At 32.4% G+C, this 17,199-nt stretch overlaps 2 protein-coding genes across 38 annotated transcripts in view; one reads left to right on the top strand and one right to left on the bottom strand.

Moving 5' to 3' along the window:
• Positions 1-17,199, bottom strand: part of RIMS2 (regulating synaptic membrane exocytosis 2) — a 570,663-nt gene that overhangs the window by 125,781 nt on the left and 427,683 nt on the right. For 19 of the 37 annotated variants that reach the window (XM_073229921.1, XM_073229922.1, XM_073229923.1 and 16 more), the window contains one exon: positions 7,363-7,463. The exons of the other annotated variants lie outside the window; for them this stretch is intronic. In XM_073229921.1, the coding sequence (XP_073086022.1) occupies positions 7,363-7,463 (101 nt within the window). The remainder of the gene's footprint in view (positions 1-7,362; positions 7,464-17,199) is intronic. 37 annotated transcript variants of the gene reach the window in all.
• The window catches only part of DPYS (dihydropyrimidinase), a 461,295-nt gene that overhangs the window by 301,573 nt on the left and 142,523 nt on the right, over positions 1-17,199 (top strand). The window lies entirely within an intron of this gene.

Here is a 17,199-nt window from a genome sequence, read left to right as displayed (position 1 = left end):
GATGTTTAACATAATATAAATGAGAATCTATGCTCACAAACATGAAATAAGAAGAAACTATAGAAGAGGGAAAATAGGATATGAAGGTCTTTTAAAATATAATTTTATTTAGTTCCTTTTTCATTTCAATAATAACTCTCTTTTAATTATGCTATATAGCCATTAGTCAGTTTTGTAGGTAGGACTGAAGTTGTTTTTAATCAGGCCTTGGCAAGATTATCATTAATACCTCTTGCACTTCTAGGGCCATATTGTATACTGCTGCTCTTACTTGCTAGTTTAGTAACCTAGATGTTAAATTCTAGTTTTATTTCTTTTAAATATACTTGGTAAAGGAACAACCATCAGGTGATGTTTAAAAAAAAAAAAGGACAGAGCAGGTGACTAATGAAAGGCTTGGAGGCCGACTGCCTTGGACAAGCAGCCAGTCTTGAAGGGTGTGGCCTAGTGTGGGGCCAAGGAAGCAATCTAACGTGTGCAGTGCTTGGTTAAAATGTATCTTGAGCAGGGAGAGGAGAGGAGGGGAATGTGAGAGCTGGCAGCAGCACCCAGAACTCGGCATACCCTCTCAGAGCCTTGTAGGCTGTGTGGCACTAAGAGTGCTTCCAGGTTAATGTAACCTGTCTTTTTTTCCCCTGTGCTCCCATATCAGCAATTTCACTGATTTCCAGAAATATTTCTTGGGATTTTTTTCATGTTTCATTATAAAACATAAAGCTAAGTGGTTACATGGTTATGTAGAAGTGAACAATAGAAAAATCTGACAAAGCAGAATAGAAGTTTAGAGAAATGATGGGTTTCATTGAAGAAATCTGGGTGTAGCCACTGGTTTTCTCTCTCACATCTTCATCAGTAAGTGGTAAGATTTTTTGACTCGGCTTTGAATGGAAACTATGAGTAGGTGATCTTCATTATGATTTTGCAAAATGAAAACATTCTGTTGGCTATCTGGTTAGACTAGCAGGGATTTTTTTGAAAATCTGAATCCTACTTCTGGCTATGAAACAGTAGACAGCTCATTCCAAGAAAGGATGTTTCATTACTTCCTATGGAACATGGTAACCTACTCCTTGAGGACCTTGCAGAATGGCAATTAGTATACTGACATCACTCTTGTTAGAATTCTCCTGCTCTATTCATCCAGTGATGCCTCTAACTCTCACTGGCACAAAAGTGTGTTTTATGTAAGTACCAGGTTTTCTTAGCAGCTTGAGAACTGAAGCTGCAGCAGCTCTCCCTCCAGAGGGCGCAAGCCCTAACTCAACTGTACTGTTACTGGGCTGTATTACATGCCGCCAGGAACTCGACTTTTCTGTTTAGGAAAAAAAAAATTTTCAAGTGTTTTATTTCAATTACTGCTGTAAAATTAGAACATTTTACTCTTTACTTCTAATAAGTACTAATAAGTACTTTACTTCTAATAATGTATTTTCATGTATCTTCTTAGTAATTTGTACACGGTACATTACTTGTACACAAACGTGACAAGTAGATAAAAATTTACTTTTTATAAATGTAGTCCTTCAGTTTACAGATCCATTTGTGTCACTGCTACTAAAGAGTACTTCTTGTTAAATACTTATACTCATATGCATACATGTTAATCACTTCTCAACCTTGATAACATTTCTTAATTTCAGTAATTTAGTTTGTAATTTCTCTGTACACATTATGTTCCAGTCTCTTTTTTAAAAATTTCCATATACTTCGAAGATTCATAAATTATTTTCCCCTAAATTTGATTTTTTCTTGTAGACCTCTGATGCTTAAACTTCTTTATTTGAGATAAAGGGAACATTTATTCAATGATATTTGAGTTACACTAAAATCCTCATTAGCTCAACTCTTCCTTCACCATTTCTTTTTGACTTCATCATATTCATTTCTGGTGCTTATGATCACATTTGCTGTTGCTATAATAAGTAATATAATGAATATTATCTGCACCATTTATTTAGCATATTACTAAATGCTAAACCATTTATATACATTATCTCATGTCATCCCAATCAGTGCCCTATGAAACAGATTTCAAAGCCCTGTTTAATAATCAAACTGAGAATAAGGGGTTAGCCGACCCTGAGTCCCGAGGTGGAGTCTGCCTGGCCCCAGGCTGTGCCCTCATCTACCGCACATGCTCATCTGTGCTGCTGCGTCATCTGACGATGCTGGGGTCTTAAAGTTCTCCTGACTTGCAGACATCAAACTTATACAGAGCCCATATATGGATGGCCGCTCCTAACCAGTCCCCGACCAGTCTCCCCTCTTCAATTGCCTACCCTTTGGAAGTTAATTTAAAACACAAGTCTGGCACTGAATGTGTATTCTTAGTGTTGAGAAGAGAATAAACTCTAATAAAGGGAACAGCTCAGTTAACACTGTGATTTACTTGCCAAAAATACTTTGTCTTATATTTTTATATTGATTTTTGCCTATAATTCAATCAATGTAAGTTTTATTTATATTTACAGGTTTTTTAAATTAAACCATTTTTGTGTTATGTTATTCATATTATAATGTAAATTACTTTAGTTGGATTGCTTTCCTCCTAATGTCTCTTTGAAATCAGTGAATGGATCCTTAGGAGGACAAGGAGAGGCCTGAGAGAAAAGGTGACAAGTGCCTAGGATCAGGCATGCACAGTAAATAGAGAAAAACTCTTTTCCTTTCCCTTATTACACTGTCCTCTGTTCCCAGAACACTAACTCAATCTATTAATTATGGATAAAATGGATTAGTATGGATGTCTGGTCTACATTTGAAAAGTTCTGAGCAACTTTGGGCTATATTAGTTAAGTCTACAGAGATAAATAAGAAAATAGAAAATTATAAGTGCTGTAATAAGGATAAGATATTTTTGTGATAATTTTCTGGGAACACTATCACTATTTAAAAAAGAACATTATCTCTACAGAGATATAAGCTTGAGTTCCAAATAAATCCTGTACCAAAGAACTGTAAAGCATTCTCTGTTAAATGTCATGGACTACCCTTTTAAAAAATATCCTCTGGGGACATTTAAAAATATTAAATATGACTATTTATAAAATAAACATTACATATTTAAATAAACATGAAATTCTCCATATTACTATTCAGATATATTTACATTGTTTGACTGTCAATTTTGCCAATTATGTTAACTAATCATTATATAATTCACAGAAGAGTAGTTGGAATGTGTTGAATTGTAATTTGTTCTGTTAAATTAGTAGATAGACAACATTTTTCTGAACCAATGAAGAGAAGAGAATATTGGTTTTATAGAAAAACCAATTTTATAGAAAAAAGCTGATTTATAAATTTCTGCTAAGGGTAGAATGGATCAATCACATTTAAGCTGGGAAAAAGGGAATGCAAGAGGCATGAAAAAGTATATTAGCTGCATAGTTAAATCCTGCTTTAAGAGAAAATCCTCCGAGAAATCATCCACCAATTTAATAGGAATCATGTCTACACGCCTTTTGCTGTTCTTTTTAAATATAGAATCTATACTTTCAAATTTCTTAATATACTTAAAATATTCTTAGAAAGCCAGTAATTTAATAGTCATTGCTCTACAGATGCTTTCAAAGTAAGTTACTAAGTGATTTTTTTTAATTAGTAAGAATTGTTTGCAACTATCAGTGCAGAAGGCTCGAGAAATTCAGGAAAGCAATGCCATTTAAAATGTGGAATGTTTAGTTAAAAAGCAAACACATAGATTGCATCAAAGCTTTTTAATAGCTTCTCTGGAATTTTAGGAATATAGCTGAGAAGTATTAGCATATGCTCCATATGTCTGAGTTTTGGATTTAATCTCACTTACTTTAAATTTGAAAAGCAGATTAGCCACAAATAACAGTTTTCATGACTTTGTGGCTATATGAAATTGGATAGATTACTTAACCTTTTTACACTTATTTCTCTCATCTCCGTTATGATTTTTAGGAATTAGATCTACTGTATTAAAGCACATAGTTCAAAAGCAAGCTTTTAATTGGCACTTGTTATAAAAATAAGAAAGAAAAGAATAGAAATACATTAACTATTCCTAATTAAAAAGAAAGGGATGTGGAAGATGACTGGTTAGCCAGAGACAGGTAAGATTCCTCAAGGGACGAACAACCTAAGACAGGCACAGTCGCAGGGGGGCCATCAGGTGAGAAATCGGGGAACAACAGTGGTGAAACTTAGAACCTCACCCCACCCCTGTTTTGAGAGAAAGCTTCTGCATCCGTGGATGTTTTATTGCCCTTGTCTAGCTCGGATTAGCAGATAGTCTACAGGCACACACCTGATCATCTAGAATTGCTATTTTACAGCACTAAACTATGTTTTCTACCTTTATCTTGCATCTACCTACCACTTCAGCATTTTATTAAAAATAAAAATAATAATAATAATAAAGGGAGAAATGTGGGGTCCACATATAAATCAAGTATAAAAATCAAACAAATATTCATATTTGACCTGATTGTTTATAGTTCATAATGCGTGATCAGAAGCGAAAGTTTCTGTGATGACTGCCCTTGTACTGTTCACCATGTAAGAACTTATTCACTATGTAAGAATTCGTTCACCATGTAAGAACTTGTTCGTTATGCTTCAGAAGATTGGAGACTGATGAGAATTAGGCTTGAGATGGGTTAATGATTGTGCTTTGAGCATTGACCCCCCTATACAGAATTTAATTGTTGTCAACAACCATTTGATCAATAAATATGAGAGATGGCCTCTCAAAAAAAAAAAAAAAAGAAAGGGATGCTGTTGAAAATTTTAACTTGAGGAACTGTTAGTGTGGAAATTAATAATAACTAAATCAATATATGCCCAGAACTAAAAAAGAATCCTCTGTAATTTCTTTTCGATCCATGAGAGAGAGAGAGATTAAACTAGGGATGATGGGGAGAGAGAGAGATGACCCAGTAAAGGAAGTTTCACATCAGGAAATAATTAGTAGCGGAACAAAACAGAGTTGTGTTTTGGACCTTTTTAAAAGTTGTACCTTAATGATTTAATTACAGTTTTGGTTAAGCTAAACGCATAAATCCAGCAATAGAAAACATAATGACAGTATTCTATATTCAAGTGATAGGATTTGTTATAAACTATGAGAGGCCTTGTAAAGGTGTCAGATCATCTATCCTCAAAACAAGTCTCCATTTTTTACTGACATCATTCATCACTGGCTTCTAGCCAAAACCCTAATAGAGGAAGTCTACAGTTAACCTGGAAGTAAGTTTTACAAGAGTTCCCCTTAGAGCAGAAGACTGATCTCAAACTTCAGATCACATCAGAATCACCTGTGATGTTAAAATACAGAGACCCCATCCCCAGAGTTTTGGTTAAGCAGGTCTGGAGGGAGGCCAGAGAACTGCATTTCTAAAAGTCTTTAGACGTGTTGATGTTATTGGTCTTGGGCTACACTTTCAAAACCACTGCCTTAGAGAGCACCTAGGAAATTAGACTCCTTAGTAATTAGTCCTTTGCCAATACTTAAATTTTTTCTAACCTAAAATAATTGGTGTCAACATTATGAAACTTTGAAGGCTCAAGCATTCATTCATTTACGCATTGGAATGCAGTCATAACTTGTTATTCTGAAAAAGAAATTTTAAGCCATGCTTATAGTATTCCTGTGGCCCATCCTCCTGTAATAATTTTCTGTTAGTTATCCCAACAAGAATCATTGGTATTGCTCATAAGGAACCTGTTTTAATTGTACGAACAAAGTAAGTCAAACAACTGACCCAGGTTCTCTCTTTGCCGTTGCTGCCCGATAGGATGCTCACAGTCATGCAGATACACCCGCCACCCCACATGCAGCAGGTGTACAGGATCTCACACTATGCACTTTGTTCACAGATTTACTTCTGCTGTTTCTCTGTTTTATCTTAATTTCACTTTTCCTTGATACCCATTTCTTCATAGACAATATTACTGAGAGTATTACATGTATTTTTAAAAATCATCAACATTTCTTTCTGAAGTGGGATATAAAAAAAACTAATCTGTGTAATCTGGAGACATGCTTGCAGAAGTTCTAATATCCTATCTTATTAGGACTTCATGCCTTGGTCTCTGGATTATATAAAATGAGCAAATGAGATATGAGAGCATAACAGATGCCACCAGAGATCAGGTATATCTATTTAGCCCTAGGCAGAAATATCAAAGAGTACCTGGGAAAGCACAGATACTATTTCTGACATGAAGCTCAAAAGGTTAAGGATACATCTGAAATATTTTATCACCAAAGAATTATATTCTATGAAATTCACTGAACCTATTTGAAGTTGTTCATATTTTCATTTAAAAAATTCTCAGAAACTTAGGACCTGTTGAGTAATATTTGTCTTAAATTGACCTTTCTCTGGCTTTGGGCCCATGCCATTTTTGTACACCAGAATCTGGATGAATAATCCTGTATTCACCATGCCAGTATTCATGTCATTTGGAGAAGAGACTGGTGATTTGGAAGATGATGCTGATATAAGAGTCTCTGCCTCCTCTAGGTTGCATCATGGAGAAACTAGAAACCTGTGCTGCCCACCGCCACATTAGGCATATCCAACAAAGTTATTTAGGCCTTATTTACATAAGGACACAATAGTTCTGAGTTTGTAAAAATCCAAGTTGCTTTTTTCTAACACACAGATACACAGACCACCAATATTACATGATCGCAATGATTACATTACTAAGACACAGAGCACGTAATAACTAAACGTTATGAGTAAGTTTTGCTATTTTCATCCTTTTGTTAAATCTTAAATGGCACATCAGCAAAGTCTTTTCATGACTTTGGGTGTGAATAATACTAAGAACCGAGAAAGGTTTTGAAAATATAAAAGTAACTAAGAGCATGAGTCTGCCTTGGTAGACCTCATACCTCAACTTTTTCCCCAAAAATAGTTAGAAAAAGATTCTCACTAAAAACCTTTCGAATGCATTACAACACCTCATGAGTATGTATTTCGCTCCAATAATTCACTAAGAAACCAGATTCTATTAAAGTACTATAAAATTGTAAAAAAAGTATGTAGGAAAACTATGAGAAGATAATAAAAGTTATACCTTAACATTTTTGAAGGTGTTAGGGCCTTTATAGGTTTTATAAAATGAAAAATTCTAAGATTTGTTTTTCAGATAATTTATGAGTTCCATTTCTTTAATCTCCTATATAATGATTTTTTAAATAAAATAAATTCTATCCCTAAAACTTGGTATATAAACACATTATAAATTTTGGCATTTAATATCATGGGGCCATTGCCTTCTACGTTTATGTCTGACTAAACTGTACTCTGCAGTTTAAGAGAATCTAACGGTTTCATATGATTGATTATTTTACAACTTTTAAAAAGAAAAATGTCTTGCCTTCAAATGGTAATCTTGTTCCAGTCTGGGATCTGATCCGGCTACCTGTTTGTATTTGTTAATTTTCATTTGGCGATTTCTCTCCTCTATATCCATAGCACCTATCGAGTAGAAAAAAACCCATAAAATTAATGTGCAGTTCTTATTTCTGAGTCCTACTAACAGGATGTATAAAAGAAGAAATGCTAGGCTGATATATTAGTTTCATTCAAGGTAGTATGTACAAATTAACTATCATATTATTTCTTAGTTTTCTTTAAAGAATGCAATTTGGTGAATAAAAGCATGATTACTAAATAGGTAAAATTATTTTAATCTGAATAAAACATAAATGAATTTCAACAGAAAAACAAATATTCACTGGATAGAAAACACTTTCTGGTACATGTATGTCCAGCACATACATTTGATAATATTCTATTTGATAATATTATAAGCCTGTGACTTATAATTCAACCAAGATTTAATTAATTTACTAAAAAAAAGTTAATTTTAATTGATTTCAAATGCAATTTTACAGTAGCATTTAGAAACTATTATCATAAGATTAGCCCATGTATTAGAACAGGTTGCCCAAGCTTACATGTGGGGGCAGTTATCAAGATACTTTGACCTTGAATTTTCAAGAACAGGATCAAGAAAAAGGCCCTTGGAATAATACTCCTGAGAACATACCATGCCAGTAAAGACAAAAAGTATTACTGAAATCATTTCAGAAAAACAAAAATGACGTCAGGAGGTGAGAATATGAGATGGTAAACCTATTAAAAAATCAGATGAATGCTCTCTATAACAAGATTTACCTTGAAATACATCAATTGTAGACATCAAAAGTTCCCAAAAACTTTGGATAGAACAAGAACTAAATTCTAGCAAGTCTTTGCAAACATGAAAGTGTTTTTAAAGTATATTTGTGATTTTTATTAGAGATATTTTATAGTAAAATTCCATTACTCATAAATAGGCATAAAGGAAAAACAAAATCTCAATTGTATACTACAAATCTACAATAGGAAAAATAATCATAACTTAGTGGGCTAAAATGGCTATGGCTATCTATAATAAAATGTTGTCATGTAAATACACAAGCACTGGGTGTGGGTAGAAATATAAACATACACACCCCGTGCTTAAGATCATAATTAAAACTGCAGTAAAATTTTGGTACCTAGACAAAATTGTGCCTATTCAAAAATGGGGATTTTAATACTCATCCTGAAAAAAAATCATTATATATCAGATAATTCTGGTTAGTAACAAATTTTAAGTAAAAGTTGATTAAGTAAAATAAGATAAAAATGGGAAGAGACAGTTTCAACAAGGAGTGAAAAATTTTTGAATAAAAGAATGTATAAAGAGCTTACATTATATGACCTCTAATTCTAATAGCAAACCTAAATCACCTGTTCAATAAAGTGAGGCAATTTGTTCCTCTTAAAAGTCACCTTTTAATGATTTGGTTAATTGATTCTGTGACAAATTATAAAATGGAGAATATAAATATTATGTTAATATAAATTTAATGATACAGAAAATCAAATGAGTGCCTCCATGATATGAATGTGAAATATAGTCAAGTATAAATGGCTATTAGTCTATTAAAATACAATTTTGGAATTTTTGTACCAATATTGTACAATTGGTTTGTACCTCAGGAGATATTCTCAGGCAAATATGTTTATTTTCTCCAAGGACAAGGGTACAAAAAAGCCAACCCAGGATCAAAAAATTATTGAAAGAATATTTACTAAATTTAGTGTTTAGGAAGTTTATTTTTAAAAGTTTCATTTTATATGTCATAGCAAACTAGTATTTTAACATGAATAGCACCTACAGACAAAGAAGTTTAAACACATTTTATATATACATAAATAAATATATACACATACATACATATACACATACAAACATACATACATGTGCATTTTCTAATATTCATACTATTTTCTGGACGTCAACCTTCTACGAAGCTACATTAAATTCTTTCTGATTACTAGATAATAATGAGATATGCTGGCAGGCGTTGGTGAACTTTTTCTGTAAAGGGCCTGATAGGAAATATCTTAGGTTTTGCTGACCATTTGGTCTCTGCCACAGCTCTGTCGTTGTAACATGAAGGCACTATAGACAATGCAGGCCCAAATGAGGGTAGCTGTCTTCCAAAAAAATCTCATGTACAAAACAGGCAGTAGGCCTGATTTGGTCTGTGGGCCATAGTTTGCTGACACCTGCATTAAAGGATACTAGTTTAATATTTCTTCTCAAAAAAGCCTTCCTCCTTAGTAATGGTTTAAAGATTTGTAGAATCAGGTCTACAGAACATCATTTATTTAACAGATCAGTTGCGGGTGGGGAGTTTAAGAAAGATATTAACCTGTATTTGTTATAAGCAAACAAAGATGTAAATAGAAAAAGTGATATAAGAATTTAGATATTTAGTTGGTTTAGATAATATAACCAACTAAATTCCAATCTCAAACACATCTCTCATCTCCTGACTCAATCATTATCTAGACATGGTTGCTAAATGGAAAAATTCTTGGTTAGTGCCTTAGCCAGTGAAGTTTCAAGGGACCATCTTAACAGATGTAGGTAGCAAACGTGGCTACATATACTTTTTAGCTTATAAATATAAATTCTCTTAGGAGGCCAATCCGTAGGCCAAACAGTAACCAGACATGGCTTTCTCCAAAATTATTTGGCTCAGATGAAGTCTTTCATTCCTTTTCTACATTTTTATCAACTTATTCTCACAAAGAAACACTCCACAAAGTATAATATCCTTAGAGAGGAGAGCACTCTATTGGTAAAAAGATCCATCACAGGAGAATTCTTCACTAGCAAGTTGATTTTTCTTTGCTGGTCCTTTTCTCTAAGGAAAATAACCTAGAAATATTTTCAATATTATTATTTTGGTTTCAACCAAACTTCATCTTTCCCCGGTGGAATGAAATACAATTTAGAGGAATCAGTGCTTGTAGAGAGGAACTGTTCTCTATCTGGTTGAGGAATGGAATATGTGATTTCTAAACTTTCTTTCCACTCTGACGTCCTATGCCGTACTCTATAAAAGGAAAATAAGTGAAAATGTTAAAGAGGCAGGTTTTTTTTAATCTTCTCTCTCAGATTTACAGTACAAATTTGTACATAAAAGATCCTGAAAATTGTACAATAAATAATCATTTGATCACAGAAATTTCCCCTCCTCCCACCTATTATCTGTTAATACCATGCTGAAATAGTCTCAAAAATACATTTTGGGAAATGCTAGCTCATAGGTTTAAAAGGTAAATTTATCTAAGAATCTCTAGTACACATACTCTTATATGTGATGACACTATGCTTACTACAGAAGACATCTTAGTAGTTTAATTTCATTTTATAATTTAAGTATGCTTAAAATAGTAGTTATTACATGTAAAAATCACATTAAATGTTGAAGTACTTTCTAATGATAAGTGCTAATTAAGAGTTAATGAGACAGACTTTGTGGACAAACTCATTTACATCAAAAGTTTGCATATATTTGTGTCTATTGAGTGATAATCTCTTTCAGTGCACTTTTTGTTCAATTTTTAAATTTTTAATTAATATTTTAATAACATTTTATTAATTTAACTTTATTCAAATTGCCTAAAATTCTTTTTGGTATAAGGTAAATTATTAACTAAGTAAACTAAGAAAACATGATTTTTTGGTTCATTAACATCTTATTTCATAAATTACAGAGTTCATTTATATTAGGCTGCTGGAAGTGGTGGCCCTGTAATTTTTGGACATGTATATACAAATACTTTGAATACCATCAATTTTCACACTGCAACTTGACCAACAATCAAAGCTGCCTCATTGCCATTCCTAAAAATGCATTTAAATTAACCAACAAGCTTTTTTTCACTCTAAAAATTTTAAGACATAGAAAAAAAAAATGTCACATGTAGATGTTCTGCAATTCATAAATACCTCAGAATATTTTTTCTTCTCAAATTGGAAGCTTCTGGTCCATTCTCAGTCACTGAATTTTAAAAATTCAATGTTTTGTTTATCCTGATTAAATGTTTTCTTAAAATCATATAACATATTCTATAAGCTATTTATCTTGATAAAAGCCATTTAAGAGGTTTACTTATTCTTAAATCAACTAACTATTTTTGTGGTTATTTTGAACTTAAAAAAAATACTACTAAACATGTCCAGAAAGTTAGAGTCATAATTATAATGCTGATATGTCAATCAAGTTAAAAAAAAAAGTTAGATGTAGATTTTTTTTTTAAAGTCCTAAGTAGATTTTTGTATCTAGAGATATTTCCTGTATCTGAAATTCAGGAAAAAATGAGAGGATTCATGATTACAGACATCATGGAAGCCTAAGATTATTAATCTTATTTAAGAATATTAATCTTATTTATTACTCATAACTACAGAGAATAACTGGTGGTTGTGAGAGGGGAGAGGATTGGAAGGGGTGGGAAATAAGTGAAAAGGATTAAGAGGTACCAGTTTCCAATTACAAAATAAATAAGTTACAGGTTAAAAGTATAGCATAGAGAATATAGTAAATTATATTGTAATAACTTTACAGTGACAGATGTAACTACACTTATCATGATGAGCATTTTGTATATAAATGTTAAATCATTATGTTGTACACCTGAAACTAACATAATAGTGTATGTCAACTATATTTCAATTGTAAAAATAAGTTAAATAAAAGGATGAAAAAAACCATGAAAATAAAAATATCCATCATATAAAAACTGAGATAAGACCTATGCTAGAAAAGAGACCCATAATTTTATTTGTAAATTAGAAACACTTATAGTAGAGAATACTCTTTATCTAAAATTGAAACTAACTTAAGTCTGTACGTGTCACATTAAAATTGAGCTCTCTGAATTCCAACTTGTATTCAGACTTATTATTGATACTCAGTTCTTATTTAAAAATTATCATGGTATGATTCCAAAAACATGGTGAGATTTTGGAATTTTTAATATTGGATATTTTGCTTATGAAATTGTGTTTAGTAAAGTTCACAGACTTTTTCCTACATAAATAATTCTAACCACCTCATAAAGATTATTAGCTTAGTTTTGAAAATGAATTGATAGTAATGATTACCAAAACGTTTGACCTGTGGTATGTAGCTAATAAAAATGAAACCCAAACAATATAACTTCCAACAATTAGTTTTAGTGATATTTACTATTATTCATAATGATTACTTCTTTATTTTTCATTTCAGCATTTCTAAGACTCCTGTGAGGACTTTTAAATTATATTGACTATGGCATTAAAATGGTAATATAAAATACTTTGGAAAGTATGAAAGATATCTTTTACCTTCTAAGAACAAAGAGGTAGGTAAGAAGTGAGAAATCATTCATGGTACAACTGTTAAAATGTAGAGACTCTTAAAAGGATCCAAACACATGTGATTATATCCCCCAAACCATAATCAAAGTGTGAAATGATGAACCTAGCTTTGTTCCTTCCAAGAATACAGGGGTTACTGAACAGGGAGAGGAGTGGAATAAACTGGGCAAAATTACCAGGAGGAACATAAATTTCAGTTGTAAGATATGATATTTCACTTCATATTTTCAATGATGCTATGCATAAAAGTTCTAAAATCTTCAACTTTCCTATAGAGTTAATACCATGTTGCAAACAGCAGTCATGTCAGCTAAGATAATATACTTGAAAAATTAAATTGAGAAGGTACATAGACACAAATAACTTTTTGACACTGAAATTAAGAAAACATCACTAAAATAAATTATGGTTATAAACTGCAAATGTGACATAAACTTCCAATACAAGAATAGAGAAAATGATCTGTACAAGTAATTTCCTCCATATCTGGTGATCACTCTAGAAAACGAGTGATCACTCTAGAAAATGACTACATATTTGGATTACAAATTGGAATAAAAATGAGTGAAGCCTAAGTACCAAGTATGATTAAAAGAAAATAAGTATATTTTAATTTATATTATATAATTTTATCCATCTTAGCTAAATAAATATTTCACAAAGTGAAATCCACATTTTTCATTAAATTAGGATCATTAAATTATGTTGGGGATTATTACTTACAATGAGAAAAGGAAACACTTAGATATATGGATTTTAAATAATACTCATGCCTGGGTAGCAAGCTGTATCTCTCCAAAGGTGTTAATGATGCTTGTTACTGGTCAAGGGAACAAGAATGACTATGCTAAGTAACTAATGTCATATAGTAGAACACTCCATCAGAATTCCAAATTTATACTGTTCCATGAATAGGGACATCTTATAACATGTTTCTGTGCAATATGAGAAGAAAGAGGAATAACAATTAGATGTGATCCCTCTCAGAGAAGGACAGATGAGGACTAAATGAAGAGCCATCATGAGAGACTAAGCTAAACCAGAAACTGAACTGAATTTCATTCAACCTTCCAAATACCCACATAGGAATACCGGTTACACTGAGGACCCTAAATAAAACTGAACAAGAATGAGTCAGTCTCTATTGATACTGTTAAAGCTCCCTTTCTGAATTCTCTTAACCTGTACAGTGTTCTCTGCACGACGTCCCTCTTTCTTGGCTTTAACATTTCTATACTTGTCACACTGTCAAAAGTAAATCCCGTTTCCGGAGATTAACAGCATAAATTCTGGAACAAAGACCAATGGTTTCAGTTTAAATTCCAGTTTCAAATGGTTGGAGTAAGTTATTCAACTGATCTGTGTCTCAATTTTTTTTTAACTTAAAATATTGATTGATTATTTGTACTCTTAAAAGAAAAAAAAAGTAGGTTTTTCACTTGGAAGATATTTGCAAACAAATAGGGGTTTGTTTCTCATGAGCCAAGATGGACTTTGGTGTTTCCTGACTTCCCTTTTTTTTTTTAAATTTAAGTATAGTTGTTACATAATCTTATATTGGTTTCAAGTATACAACACAGTGGTTCAACAGTGACCCACATTATTAAATCCTCATCCCAACTAGTGCAGTTACTATCTGTCAACATAGGAAGATGTTACAGACCCACTGGCTATGTTCTCCATGCTGTACTACCATCCCGTCACCAATATATATTAAGATTGAGAATTTTTATTGTGCCTCAATTTTTTCAGTCTGTAAACTAGAAATAAAAATAGTACTTATGAAGGGTCCTAAACTCAATTATGCATTAAAATAATACTACAGTGACTTATTTGCCCAAAATATGGGCTGCATTTGGAAAGCAGAACTTAACAACCAGAAGAAATCTCTGATTGAGGAAATGCAAAGTAAAAATTAGTTTTAATCACTGAGCCATTGTTCTGCAACTACTCCAAAGTAAAACCCTCTTAATCCCCTTGTCTAAGTTTTTATACCAGGTCTCCCAACAGTAAACTGTAGTATGTAGAATTAATACCCTAGTCATCAACTATTCATCACCATTCCAAGTCTTATAAGTGGAATCTACTGTATGTAGTATTAAAGTATTGGTTTTATACATGACTTGAGCACTTGTACTTATACAAATGAGCCTTATATATTTGAGATATAAAGTAAGAATACCCAAATGTTGAAAGCTTCCAACTGCTTCTCCAGTACTGAGTCAAGTGTAACATGTTATTTGGTTAGTGCTGGCATATTTAATAAGAACTTCCTCTGCTTGGGGCTCTTTTATTTCATGGTGACTTTACTCAAAGGAAGACTTCATTGGGTACTGTAGCTAAGGTAACTCCGATATTGTAAAATTTCTCCCTCAAAGGTTACCAGGAATGTCCTATTTGCCAAAGCTAGTGATCATTCCTCAGCCGCGTTCCACTGGACCTCACTGAAGCATCTGATAAAATTCCTTCAACTGTCTATGGTGGCACTTTTCTGCCATTCCTTCCGTTCATTCATTACCAGACTATTTTGCTGGCTCATCTTTCTTAGTCCACCTTCCAGATATATGCATTTCCTAAAGTGTGTTATTAACTTTCATTTTATTCTATCTCTGAGCGATTTTATCCAAGACCATAGCTTCAATTCCTGTTTAATTCTTTTCCTTTATTCAGCATCCTCCCTTTTAGCATTTCCCCTTTTTCTTTTCTAGCTGCATCTCCTCTTTGGCCTTTTTTTTAAGAAGGCTTCAACTTATTTCCCTGTAAACCCAACCTTAGACATAATACAGTTGTTTTTAATCTTCTTTTTAGAGACTCCTTTGGCTTCTCATCCCTTTGATCTGAACTGGCCTACCAACCTCCTTCACATTCTGCATGACCTTATAACCTATAACTATGTTCTCCCCATCAGTCATGTCACATTATTAATTAATCCAATTACTTTTACTTATCATCATTTTGCTTTCCATTAAACTTTGCCTTTCCTCCTTAAGTTACCTTCCTCATCCTTGCCCTCACATTCCATACTCCATCCCCTCAATCTCTGTACAGGCTGATAAAAAGAAACCAGTATCTCTCAGGTGGCATCCTTGTCTTCAGTTAAATTATAGCCTAATTTTTCTTAGAAATTATCTTCACTGGAGCATTATTCATGCCAACTTACCCTCTTTCATATGAAACCCATTTATCTTTCATGCCAACCCTTGTATAATATTTTCATTATAGATCTGAAAGTATAGAAATGTAAATGAGGAAGAAAGTGATCTGAAAACAATCATAACTTCTTTTACCACGTTCTAATGGTAAAGTAAGGGTGCACATAGTAATACTAAATAACTTGATTACTAACTTATTATTTATATACTCTTTCCTTTCAACTCAAATGATTTAAAAAATACTTTAATCATAACTACCATCCAGAGCTACATTTTATTTCTCCATCTCCTTGCAAATCTCAAATATTTAAAATTTTCTCAAATGTCACTGATAAATTCCTTTTTGGAAAAAAAGTTTCATAACAAAAATTATCATTTTCTTTCAAACTTCAAATGCCCTTACTTTATATTTTGTTTATTGATCTTAATTTCATATGTATCTCCTTGCTCCTTTCTGTAGCTTGTTCTTTGTTCTTTATTCTTCTGGTTTGGTTCAAATGCTATTTCTTTAGACAAGACTTCCTAGATCACTTATCTAAAATAACTCCTTCCCCATCCCAGTTGCATGAGGTTACATAAGGGCATTAAATAATAGCACTTAAAACAATCTAAGCTTTGTTTAGTGACCATTTGCTCTCTCAAGAAAACAATTTCCATGATGGGAGAAGTCTGTCTGCTTGTCACTGTGATGTCCCAACATCTAGAATAAGGCCTGGCATATAAACATGTTTAGAAGATAACTGTCTGACAAATTAATTTTTAGGACTGAAGAACCTTTATATCACTGGAATGAGAATATCAGGAATAACCTCTCTTTTACTGAAGGCCACCATGTTATATGACAGTTTAATATGCCACTATGATACTTAGAGAATGCTTAGAGTTTAGCAGAGTCAAACTTGTAGATGATTTGGCTATTTTACAAGGAGATCTTAAAAGTCTCTGCCTTGGACTTTTTACCTATTTTAATAAGGATTCAATTTCATTGTTTAGGTTATTTACATATCTGTCAGAAAAAATAATCTTTTGGATAATTTGTTTTAGTAGTATTAATTTATAAAAGCTACAATTTTTTTGATTATGCAGTAGGGACAAAACTGTGACAAGTTCTTTACAGATATTTTTTCAATTTGTTTCAAATTACAGGAAAATATAGAAATAAGTGTTTCTAATTTCTGTCAAGAATTATTCAACTCCATGGTTGCATATGCACTATAATTTAGTCACTCCCCCATTATTTAACATTCATGAAAACATCCTTTTCAAAGCTACAAATAATGCTTTCGTGAAACTTTTGTACATGCATTTT

Source organism: Manis javanica, chromosome 2 (assembly GCF_040802235.1).
Source record: "Manis javanica isolate MJ-LG chromosome 2, MJ_LKY, whole genome shotgun sequence".
NCBI classification, from domain to species: domain Eukaryota; kingdom Metazoa; phylum Chordata; class Mammalia; order Pholidota; family Manidae; genus Manis; species Manis javanica.
The sequence above is the reverse complement of the archived record's forward strand: the minus strand, read 5'-3'. Positions and strand labels throughout refer to the sequence as shown.